This window comes from Alligator sinensis, unplaced genomic scaffold (genome assembly GCF_000455745.1).
Source record: "Alligator sinensis unplaced genomic scaffold, ASM45574v1 scaffold9_1, whole genome shotgun sequence".
Taxonomy (NCBI): Eukaryota; Metazoa; Chordata; order Crocodylia; family Alligatoridae; genus Alligator; species Alligator sinensis.
The window spans coordinates 1,412,930-1,425,166 of NW_005842304.1; the positions used below are offsets into that span (position 1 = coordinate 1,412,930).

The 12,237-nt window shown below is 40.5% G+C and overlaps 1 protein-coding gene across 1 annotated transcript in view; it reads left to right on the plus strand.

Moving 5' to 3' along the window:
* Nucleotides 1–12,237, plus strand: part of CPNE8 (copine 8) — a 185,958-nt gene that overhangs the window by 111,554 nt on the left and 62,167 nt on the right. The window contains exon 11 of the mRNA XM_025209700.1: nt 8,706–8,781. Within this exon, the coding sequence (XP_025065485.1) occupies nt 8,706–8,781 (76 nt within the window). The remainder of the gene's footprint in view (nt 1–8,705; nt 8,782–12,237) is intronic.

A 12,237-nucleotide genomic window follows, 5' to 3' on the forward strand; every position in this document is an offset into this window, starting at 1 on the left:
TAGAGATGGTGGTTGTTGCTGTTGTCATGTAACGGACTTCAAGTTGGGTTCACAGCTAACATGCATGTGATACAAAGTATGGTGCATATATTTTGTCCACTTCCCTTATGATTTGGTCCCCACATTTGAATAAGCCTCTTCTCAAAGTCATTTTCTTTACTTTGTTTCATTGCTTAGTGCTTGGCCTGTAACAAGGCCTTTGATAGTTTATTTCTGTTTTTCCAGCTGGTAGTTACCCAGGTTTATGTAGGTCCTTGAAGTGTTGAGGTGAAAGCCAGATTGTTTTTTGTCTTTTTTTATCCTTCACATTCTACTTTCTTTCATTGGAGTTACTTTCTTTGTGCTATATCTTCTGACAGTATGTTTCCAAAATGTCAGTAGTTTTCTCACTGCTAGATCTCTCTGAAATTTCAATTAAAACATTTCCTACAGTGGAATGGCTAGCTTGTACTTTCTGTATAGTATGTCTTTTAATCCTCATGCTGGAATACGGAAAAGTGTATGATTTGTATTTTCCTACACATTTCTTTTGTATAAGATGCATGAGTGGTATACTTTATATTTAGGGACCTACTGAAATTGAGGAGGCAGGCAGCCGATTTTGCAGTCAGATGGTGGGGCTGGCCACCATTTTTGCAGGCTTATTGCAGTGGGGCCCTGCTACACCTCTGATTGGCCAAGGAGCCCTGGTGGCCCCTCCCCTTGCCGCTGGTTAGTCTAGAGGGCTGTCTGTTATGCAGCCCCACTCCTCGGTGTTGATTGGCTGGAAGGGCTGTCCATTGTGCGGCCCCACCCTCACTGCTGATTGGCCGAGAGGGCTAGGCTGATATGACAGGCAGCCCTCTTGGCCAATCAGCAGTGAGGGGTGGGGGTGGCCACCATGTTGGTTGCTTCTCTTCATACTGGCAGCTCCCTGCCCCTTCCTTACAGGCTGCACAGCCCAGTTGCAGTGGCCATGAGGACCACTGGCTCCCACTGGGAGCCAGCATTTTATTTTTAGTTAGGTTTTTTTTGTGGATTTTGCAGACATTGCCTGATTTCATGGACATTACCCAATTTTGTGATTTCTACAAAATTGTGAATAAAGTAAGCCCCTATCTATATTTCTTTTTATACCTGGTAAAAGAAGTAAACCTCTCATGGTAGATGGGAAAAGTCATGCAATGTCTGTTTTTAAATTTGGCACACACTCTGAAATTAAATGATTGTTAGCTATTTGTCATTCCTGAATCCTGTCTTTTAACCAATTATTTTCCCATCTGTTTTTTTCTAAAGCTACCCATTCCATTTTTGCAACCTAGCTAAAGCAAAGTTACCTTACTTCTTGTGCCAGGTCATATCTTCATTGCTAATTATCTCAAACAGATTCAGTTTTATTTTCCTGGTTCTCTGCTTTTGTTCTTTCAGTTCTGTTCTGATTTTATAAACAGTTATTTTCATCATATGTTGTCTTTCAGCATATGACTCCTGCTTATACAAAATCATCCCACTTGCTAAGGCATTCTTTGTCCAGGCAAAATAATGTACTTACCAATTAAAATCAGTATTGCAAAATTAACTAAGTTATATTAGAAAGCTGGCTCTCCATCGTCATACAGACTATGCTCTGATTTATCTTTTCCTCTATTCCCTTGCAAATCCAGAAAGATTTGCTTTATCAAGGAAAGTGACCTCGATGATATTAATATTTGAGCCTATGATATAAATATCTTTCCTAGATAATAAAATTAAAAACTGAAGTTGCACACTAGGCTTTCATAAAAATTAGCTATGCTGTCCAATAGTCTCAGAAATCTAAAATTAATAAAAACCATGAAACTTGAAGAAGATAATAAGTCTGAATACTTGTCAGGCTGAAGCACAGACTGACCATTTCTGTTATTTCTAAAATGCTATGGGGCTTAAGGAGTCAATGTCAACTCAGACCTGGTTGCATACACCCATTCAAATAATAGGAGAGAATTGTACCAAGTTTGTTGTCCTCAAAGAGAAATTTACCCAGAGCTGCATGTACAGATATTTGAAAGCTGAGGCCCCGAAGAGTGGAGAGCTTGGAGCTGAGCATGAAGGGAAGAAGGGAGGGCATGTTCCAGACTTCCTTAGTCTGTTCCCAGGTTATTTTTCTCCTGAAGCAGCCATTTTTACTCTGGGAGAAAAAGCCTGAACATGTGCACACCCATGGTTTCTCTTGGGAAAGCAATGGCTCTTTTAGGAAACATTGAATGTTTCCTACAAGGCTTTTGTCTTATACGTGCTAAGTGTCTCTTATTCTCACACCTAAATCTAAATAGCTATAAAGTTTTAGGAGCTAAAAACCAGGAATGAAGACTATTTCTAAAATATTTTCTTCTGTGTTTTTTCTCTCCCTTTACTACCTATTTTGGTTATGGGGGGCGGGGGAGAAGCAGGGAGCAGCAGAGCACTATCATTTTATACATGATATTCTGCACAGAGAAAGCGACTTAGGTTAGCCTTTCATCTTGTGCATTGTGTTCTCATTACACAGTTAGGCAATTTCCCTTTGCTGTGTAAACCACTACTACATTTCAGTGGTTGTTGCCCACTTTAAGGTAAGTGCAGAGTGGCATGGGGCAATATTCAGAAAAGCTTTGTGAGAGATCTTTCTGGATAAGGCAGTGCTCACCTACTTAATATATAATGTATTCTGCAGTCTGGCCTGTAACATTCACAAATGAATTATTATTTGTTCAGGGATCTTGATCTCGTTTTCTTGTTTCTTTTCCAACAAGCCTTGCTCTGGGAAAGGGGGAAAAAAGCTAACCAGCTTATCTGATTGAGCTTCTTACTGCCAGTGTCACAAATTATATTACATGTTTGAAAAAGTATGTATTTTTAGGTTCTCCTTCATTTTGAAGTAGTTTTTAATTAGTATACCAAAATATGCACCACATTAACACATTTTCTAAATCTATAAGCATTCCTTTGTCACAAGTAATTACACTGTAACAGAAATTGAAACACTTGTTATGCTTTATGAACTATGGTGCTATTTTACATGATAGAGCAAAAATACATTTTGTATTTACAATTTCTGTTTCAAACTAATACGTTTTTCCATCTTTGTCTCATTCCACCATTGGTGCTACTAATGTAATGAACACTTTCTTCTATGTATTTTCTGAATCAAAGACAGTGCCTTAACATGGGAGTACATGTGTATTAATCCATGGGTTCCGCTATCACAAAAGGAATTAAGTCTCGTTGTATCTGGACAGGAGATTGTTGAACCCTTAATCCCTTCCCCACTCACTGGTTTGTAACTGGTACTTATTTCCCACTTTTCCCAAGTTTTAGCCCATTAGACTGATAATAAAATTATACATTTCTTTTAAAATGTTTGAGGTATTTTAAGGTTTTTGTTTTTATAGACCATTAGAAAATGGCAGATCTAAGAAGCCTGGATTCAAATAAAACATTTTATCTTTCAAAAGATGTCAGTCACCAGTTGGAACATATAATATCTAACTTGTCTTGACAAGGGTCATTAATTGTGGAATTGCTGACAATCATATATCTGGTTAGGGTGTCACAGCAGGCATTGCACGAGAGTGAAAGTCTGATCACATAGTACTTTTGTATCTCTCTACATAGACGGTCTTCCTCAAATGCAAAAGCTGGGGAAGAGAAAGATCCTCAAAACTTTAGACTTATGAATACTGTTAATATTAAATGCCCTCTTCCTCTCTTTCCTAAGAGGAAGATGTATTTTCAGCACTCAGAGTAAGTGCCAGTGGAAGTATTGATCTTCCAAAACAAATCTTGCATTACGGAGTGCTTCAGATCCAGGCTTACATGATAGTTGATGGACTTCTAAAACCTAAGGGTCCGCACACACAGGTCTCTCAGTTCTGAGAGAGAGATGTATTCTACTGTTTATTCCAGTACCCTTATTTGTCTGGTGACCCTAATTGAGCACTGGGAAACAAATCCTTTCAACCTCAGTTCTTAGAAGGAACCCATACCAATGCCTAATTTATTGGCACAAGAACAGATTGATTTCCAGTACTACTATGGATCTGCTTGATACTTAGATTAGTGAGTCAAGTTTTTCTGCAGGCATGCCACAAATTACCCCTATGTCCTCCCTGGCTAGATCCAGATGTGTAGGCACATGTGGTTTATGGCACCACAGACATCTTTGCTGTGCCACAAACTGCACGTGTTGTACATTAAACTGTGGATGGCACTGCTAATTAGTCCCCCTCAGTGCCACTCTCATCCCCTTTCTCTGCCTAATCTGCCACTCTGCTTTGTGCTCCCTGCCTTATCTACCACTGTCTGCTCCCTGATCTGATGCATGCTACACACAGTGAATGCAGATGCCACTTGTGGCCTGTGTGCTAGATACTCCCCAGAAACACCAGCAGCACCCTGATTTGAAGGCTTTTACCTTTTCTTGGATTGTTAAATTCCTTGGATTGTTAAATTGTGCCCCTTTTCAAGTTTAGGACATGAGAGCTCCACTTGGGGAGCTCCTTCATCCTCATTGTGCATTTATTTCAGTGCTGCAACACCCAAAGATAATATAGGAGATCATCTTTGGTCTTTATGGAACTTGTGTTCCATGGCCTATGTAGCTCCACGTGCCTTCTTGAAGGATATGGTTGCCATTTTAAGAATATTGAAAGAAAGAAGCTGTCATTTTTAAAAGAACTAGGGGTACACCAATAGAGATTTCGGGGGCTGATACCAATAGCTTCTATTTAAGGAGGCGTATTGGCTGATACTGATCCTATTTCCGATACAGCTGCCTCCAGCTTTTAAAACTTGTAATTCTTGTAAAAACTTTTCTTGTTACCCCTCACCTGCCTTGCTAGCTGCAATTCTGCTTGCTCTTTGGCCTTCCTGATTTCATCCTGGCGTGCCCAAACAATACTCTTTTACTCACCCTTAGTAGTTTGTCCAAATTCCACTTCTTGTAAGCTTCCTTTTTGTGTTTTAGCTCATTGAAGAGTTCCCTGCTAAACCAGACTAGTTTTCTGCCATACTTGCTAGTCTTCTTGAACATCTGCATGGTTTGTTCCTGCACTCTCAGTAAGGTTTCTTTAAAGTACAGCCAGCTCTCCTGGACTCCTTTTACCCTCAGACCAGCCTCCAAGGGGATCATGCCCATCAGTTCCCTGAGTGAAATGAAGTCTGATTTTCTGAAATCTGCTCTAAGGTCCTTACTCTGCTACTCTCCTTCCTTTCTTTCCTCATGATCCTGAACTTAGTCATGTCATGGTTCCTGCTGCTCAAGTTGCCGTTCATTTCTACATTCCCCACTAATTCTTCCCTGTTTATGAGCAGCACATTGAGAATAGCATGGCTCGTAGATGACCTTTCAAACACTTGCATCAGGAAGTTGTCCCTAACATTCTCCAAAAACTTCCTGGATTGCCTGTGCACTGCTGTATTGCCCTCCCAACAGATGTCAGGGTGATTGAAGTCTGCCATGAGAACCCAAGGCTTGTGATCTGGTAACCTTCACTAATTGAAGAAAGCCGCATCCTCCAGGTCTGATGGTCTATAGCAAACACCCACCATGACATCACACTTGTTGCTCTGACCCTAATCCAAAAACTTTCAACAGACCTATATCCAGTTTCATACTGGAGCTCTGAGCAGCCATACGACTCTTTTACATCAAGCGCAACTCCTCCTCCTCTTCTTCCTTGCCTGTCCTTCCTGAACAGTTTATACCCATCCATTACAGTACTCCAGTCATACGAGCTCCCACCAAGTCTCTGTTATTCCAATCATGTCATAGTTCCAGGACTGTGCAAGGACTTCCAGTCCTTCCTGTTTGTTTCCTCGGTTCCATGCATTTGTGTACAAACATCTGAGGTATCTAGCTGATTGCTCTACTTTCTGAGGAAGACTGAGAAGGCTTCCCCTGTTGACCCCTCTTGCTTGCACTTCCTCCAGGTCCCCTGCTTGCCCACTTACTTCAGAGCTTTGGTCTTCATCCTCCAGTGAACCTAGTTTAAAGCCTTCCTTACTAGGTTAGCAAGCCTGTCTGCAAAGATCCCTTTCCGTTTCTTTATCAGGTGGATCCCATCTCTTCCTAGCAATCCTTCTTTTTGGAACAACAAAACCCTGAGCCCTGTAGTGACTTTTGATCTGCTCATGGTCAGTATCTTTGGTGCCCACAAGCAACATGAGGTAGTAGTTAGAGGACTGGATGAGTCTCAGTAATCCTTCTGTGACATCTCAGATTCAGGGTCTGGACAAGCAGCAGACCTCCTGAGACAACAGGTCAGGCCAACAGCTGGATGCCTTCACCCCCCACAGAAGGGAGTCTTCAGGTACCACCACCCGTTCCTTCCTTTTGGTTGCAGTGGTCTCAATCCTCCCGATCTTGGGGAAGCCTGGCCTTCCACCAATGGAATGTACTCCTCCTCCTCTCTTGCTAGGGCTCCAGATCCACTCTCCAGGCAAATCCATGTTGCCCAGTTCATGTTCCATTAACGTGTGGCCACTCCCCGCAGATGAACAGCCTAAGTTGCTGCCCTTCAGCAGGCCAAGATGCAGTGTCCCATCCCCCACCCTTCTGTGCTATGTGGATAAACTTTTTACCCCCAAGACTGTACTGCCCAGAGGGCAGTTTTGGCACCAACCTAACTCTCCTTCTTGCACCCAGGTGTGTGACCTTTCCACACCCAGGTGTGTGACCTCTTGTAAACAGGCTGCAGAGCACATTTCAGCTAGTCAGGTCACAGGACATAGGTGGGTCCAAGAGCATAGTCTCTGCGAGGGTGAGGGGGCAGACAATGTAGGGGACTGGATCAAGTCCCCGTGAGCTGGGACTTCCTTCACAAGGCAGGGACAGTAGCTACCCCAAAACCCCCTTCCCTCACCACTCCCACCTCCCAGCCACACCAGGAAGCACAACTGCCCCCCCCATCCCAAATCCCAGTTTATTAAGACATGAAACCTTCTTTAATTTACTTCCCCTTTATTTCTTTTTAATTTTTTTTTTTTACTTTTTATTTTATCCTTCAGTGGCTAGCTGACTGCTGAAGGGTGTGACTGCTCTACCACTAACATTGATCAACACTTGAGCAGCTCAAAGTACAAATTGTAACAAGGTCCTAACAGAGAAGTTTTGTGGGGGAGTGCAAAAGCAGCCATTGCCAGAGTGGAAGCTGATTGTGTCACTGGGATCAGCACAACAGGAGCCTGCGCTGCCTGGGAACTTCATAGCTGCCCCTGATGTGAAGCTGTGGCGCTATGCCTCTGCTACTGTTTTCCCCTTATTTAGCCTATAGGTGGTGGTAAAATGGCTGGAGATCCTTTAAATAATATTTTCCAGGTTGTGTAGGTGTTTTTTGATTTTTGTTTTGTTGATAAAGGTAGGATTTTACTAAAGTGAAATGTGTATTTCTGATGTATTTTGTGTTGTTTGGAAGTAAATCTAGAAACGCTGTCATTGAAAAATCTTTAACCTTGCTCCTCTCTCAATATAAAACTTTCTCTAAATTTATATTTAAGTATTTAAAGGGTAGTTAAGTACTTAAGGGAAATTTAGGTTAGATATTAGGAAGAACATTGTTACTAGGAGGGTAGTAAAACACTGAAACAGGTTATGGACTCTCTGTCCTAGGAGGTTTTTAAGGCCCAGTTAGACAAAGCCTTGGCTGGGATGATCTATTGGGAATGGTCCTGCTTTGAGCAGGGAGTTGAACTAGATGACTTCCTGAGGTCCCTTCCAACCTTAATTTCTATGATTCTGATTTATACTCTGATTAGGAATGTGTAGTATTTTAAGTATAATTTATGTAGGTAACTAAATCATAAGATTTTTTTTAAATTCCATTTCAAATTACAGGTCACCCATGCCCATTAATGTTGCAGAAGGTATTTCCTTGACCCCCTGTATAACTTCCATGCTCAGGGGATTTCAGTGCAATGAAGTGAATAGCTTCTGTGGGCCCTGGCAGATGTGGGGAGAAAAATAAAAAAATGCACTTTACAGGAAGTAGCAGCACGTTACTTTGACCCAGCTCTGCAGCTTCTATGTAAATTGGGTGCTTCAGCAGGGCTTTTTGGTGCTTTTATCTAATAGCTGATTCAATCAGCTATTAGATAAAGTGCCAAAAAAGCCCCGCTGAAGTGCCCAATCTATACAGACACTGGAAAAGCCAGTTGCAACTGATGCACTGCCTCTTCTGGGCATGTGCTGGACTTGGCATGGGAGCATGCCAAGTTTAAAGTAAAATGCTGTTTTGTTTTGTTTTGTTTTGTTTTGTTTTGTTTTGTTTTGTTTTGATCGACGTCTGCGAGCAGCTTGTGAGGCCACTGTTTTACCTCTGAAGCTGGGACACGGAATAAGAGGAGTCTTGGCTTTACCCCTTTGGTGTAACAACCAACTCAACAGAACATAGGAGTGGGGTTTTTTTTCTCGCCTTTATTTGGAATTGGTTCTCCGGAGTTGGTTTGCAGTCTAGTCCTTAATTGTATGTTGAAGTAATATGAACAGAAAGACTCAATCAAATCTACTCAGAATTATAATTTGGGGAGAGAGAGTAATGAACATGCATTTATCTGTAAATCAACAGAATTGCACAGTTGTTTTCTTTTTTCCTCATTACTTTCTCAGGTGTAAATTCATATATCAGCCATTTTTTATTTCCATTAATATACAAAGCATACCTTCAAAGTAGTTTGTCCTTCATGTATTGATATGAAAACTTTTCTTCTAGCCATGATTTCATCGGAGAATTCACAACAAGTTATAGAGAATTGTCTAGAGGGCAATCACAGTTCAATGTATATGAGGTAACCATTTTGAATATTTTTTAAATTATTTTGAGGAAACTGATATAATGTTTGGAATTGAATTAATGTTTCCATTTTGGCCTATCAAATTGAGCAAACTTAAGAATCGACTCAAAGTTCTGCTATTATAAAAAAAAAAAAAACAAACAAACAAACCCAAAACACCAAAAAACAGAAACTAAAAAGACTGGTTCAGAAATGTTTTTAAAAGCCATTATTTTTTGCACAAGAGCAATATCATCAGTCCTGTTCTGATAAAATTAACAAGAATTATTTTTCTTTTGTTTGATAGTTCTATTTTTGTTTATTGTTTTCTATACAAGAGTTTTAATGAGTGTGCATAGCAAATAGAGCACCCCCTAAAATGCCCAGATTAATTAAAAATGGTGTGACCTTTGTAACCTCAATTTAGTATTTTATATCAGTTTTTACACTAGATGTGGTATGTCCCATAACACTTTGGAAACCACCATATAAAAAGTGTCTTAATTTCTGGAATTTGATGTGTACATTTCAGGGGTGGGCAGAGCATACATCTTGTCATCATTTCAAGACTTGATGTGGAGACTCCCAATTGTGGGCCATCAAATGGTCCCAGCACAAAGGATACCTACACACATGCCTGACACCTCCAGCAGCCTCAGTGTCTCATGTATTCAGCATCCATGAGCTTCAGAATGGCAGTGTGGGCACTTTAACTAAAGCTTGTTGAACTAAAGCTTGCTGAATACACAAGATGCTGTGGGTGCTTTAATTAGAGCAGCTTCCAAAAGCTGCTCTAATTAAAGTGCCCACCTTGGAGCACATGTAAAGATGCCCAAAGAATCTGAAAGGGGCTTTTGAGCTGTTCTTTGTAAGAATATTCATGACACCCTTACTTTACATAGAAAAGTTTTTAGTAGTCCTTTTTGGGGTCTAGAGTTGTGGAGCCTTCTGTGATAACGTTAGGTAGCACAATGTTGTGTGGGGTTTATTATGCAAGTTAAAGAGCCAAGAACATTAGGTCCATTTGTGTCCTGAAGTATCAACAGTGCCTCTTTTTACTCATTATAATGGAGTCTGTCCTTTTTGTTATGTATGTGTTAGTATATTCCCAAACATTTATATGAGAAGCATTTAATTAGCAAATAGCTTATGATAAGAAGGGTTCTCGGAATTCTATTTTGAATTCATGTGCATGATGAGTGTTTGCATTCAAATTTTGGCAGAGTTTTTGGAAAGAGGAGTTATCCACTAATTGGGGAGAAGATGCAGTATCATATGATCCAAATAGCCAATTATGGAACATGAATAATGAATCACAATAAGTGACTATCAAAAGCAATAATGGAGACAAGTGTTTTATGAGCAATCCATAAGCTGAATTTTAGACCTCAGAAGTGTGGTGGTCGGTGGGTTTTTTGTTGTTTTATTGGGGGGGGGGCAGTTTCCCTATAAAATCTCGTAATGGATAATATGTGAATAACAAAAGAGGGTAACTACCTTTAGCATTTTTTTAGCTGCATATAACTAATGCTACCAAACAGATGTCAAAACAGGCTTAGACCTATAAGTAAGAAGAGGGAAGGATAAACTTTGAGAGAGAAATTAATCAACATTTGAGATTTTACAATTAAACAAAACCCAACCAAACAGGAAAAAGTGGTGGGATTTTTGGGGGTGGCTTTATGAAGCTGTCTACTTACTTTATGCATGGATAGTGAAGGAGGGTCCAGTTCTATGCTGCAGTAATGCTACAAAGGACATAGAAGAGACAACCCAGTAATTCAGGAAAACAATGTCCCCAAGCCACATTTGTGCCACCCACTTTTACAGCCAGAGTCCCGCTTGATGTACTCTCAGCAGTCTCCCTGGGCTCCTTATAGCAATGTGTAGTATAGAAAGGTCTGATCTTGGCAGTTGCCTAGGGCATAAGACCTACCTGCTTCTATGATAGGAGTTTTCTCTTGACAATTTACGGTGACTTTTTTAAACCTTCTATGCAGTGCAGATGGGAGAAGAACCTTCCAGTGGGGGATGGCTCTTTTGGACCTACAGATTGAATTAAAACAAAAAGTTGAAGTATCTGAGAGGGTACCTATTATTCTGGCTTTGGAGTGAATAATATAATATAACCCCTTATAACAAACCCCAGCTTTTAACAGTCCCAATGGCAGGTACTGAGATTTTTATTATGATGTTGCAGCAGAGATCTTATTAAATGAACTTTATTCCCAGTCCCATAAGGTTTTGTAATAATGAAGCTGAAGTTTTAAATTCATTCCAATAGGTGTTTGTTTGTTTGTTTGTTTGTTTGTTTTAACCACATTCAGTAGCTCATATGGATTCTAGGTTAGTAAATGGGTATAGAACTAGAACTCTTGAGGAGTAAACAAATCCTGTTTTCTTTGCAAATTTAATTGAACTTGAGTGAAAAAATGGGAAGAAAAGTAAAATATTAACCAGCATATCTATGTATGCTGGTTAATATTTTACTTTTCTTCCTTCCTATTTTTTACGTCTGAGTGGTCATGTATCACAAAAGTGGGAAATTTAATTAAGTGTTTGCTGATGGCATACAAAAATTAATTTTGGAGTATATCTTTCTTCCCTGCCCTCTTTTATGGCCAAAATCTTCCAATATATTACAGTGTATTAATTAAGATTTTCAGAATGAACACTGTCATTCCTTGTCATTCACAGAACATGTTGGTTTTATACAAAAATACTTGGCTGTGCACCATATGGATTCCACTTTAATAGTTGTCTGTTAGGAGATAAGTTGATAAACCTCATTAATAAAATAATGTTTTTGCAGCCACTTCCATGTGCCACTTTGAAAATGTATTCCTGCTTCTCCCAGAGTATTCCTACTGACTTTGACATTAATGAGTGGACATATTTAGAAGGGAAACTGGTTTTCTGGTTTGTTTTATATTTGACTAACAACATTTGTATATATTACTGTCCAGCATCTCTTTAGTTACTTACTACTTCTTGAGAAAAAAGTTTTTTTTGTGGTATCTTTTAGTGAGTCCACTGTATAGTAGGGGTGCACCAATAAAGATTTTCTTGGCCGATACTGATAGTAATTAACCAGCCATATCGGCTGATACCAATCCAGTGACTGATTTACAAGAATGCACCCAGGCAGTGGGGACAGTAATACTGTACAGGTAAGTCTGTGGAGGGAAGGGGCTGGGGAGTGGAAAGATTGAAGTCCCCACAGTGAGGGAGGGAGAGGGGCTAGGGCTGGGGGCACTGCCCAGCCAAGGCAGTGGATAGGACCTGGGGCCAGTGTGGGGAGTGGGACAGAGCAGTGGGCAGCTTGTCCAGGAGATCAGCGTCCCAGCACTTAAAAATGGTGATGGAAGCATGTGGCAGGGCACCTTTGGTGCCTGCCACTTTAAGCATTTGAGCAGGCAGCAGAGCCAATGAGGGGGCCACATGCCAATCAGGAGGCCGCCCAATTGGAGG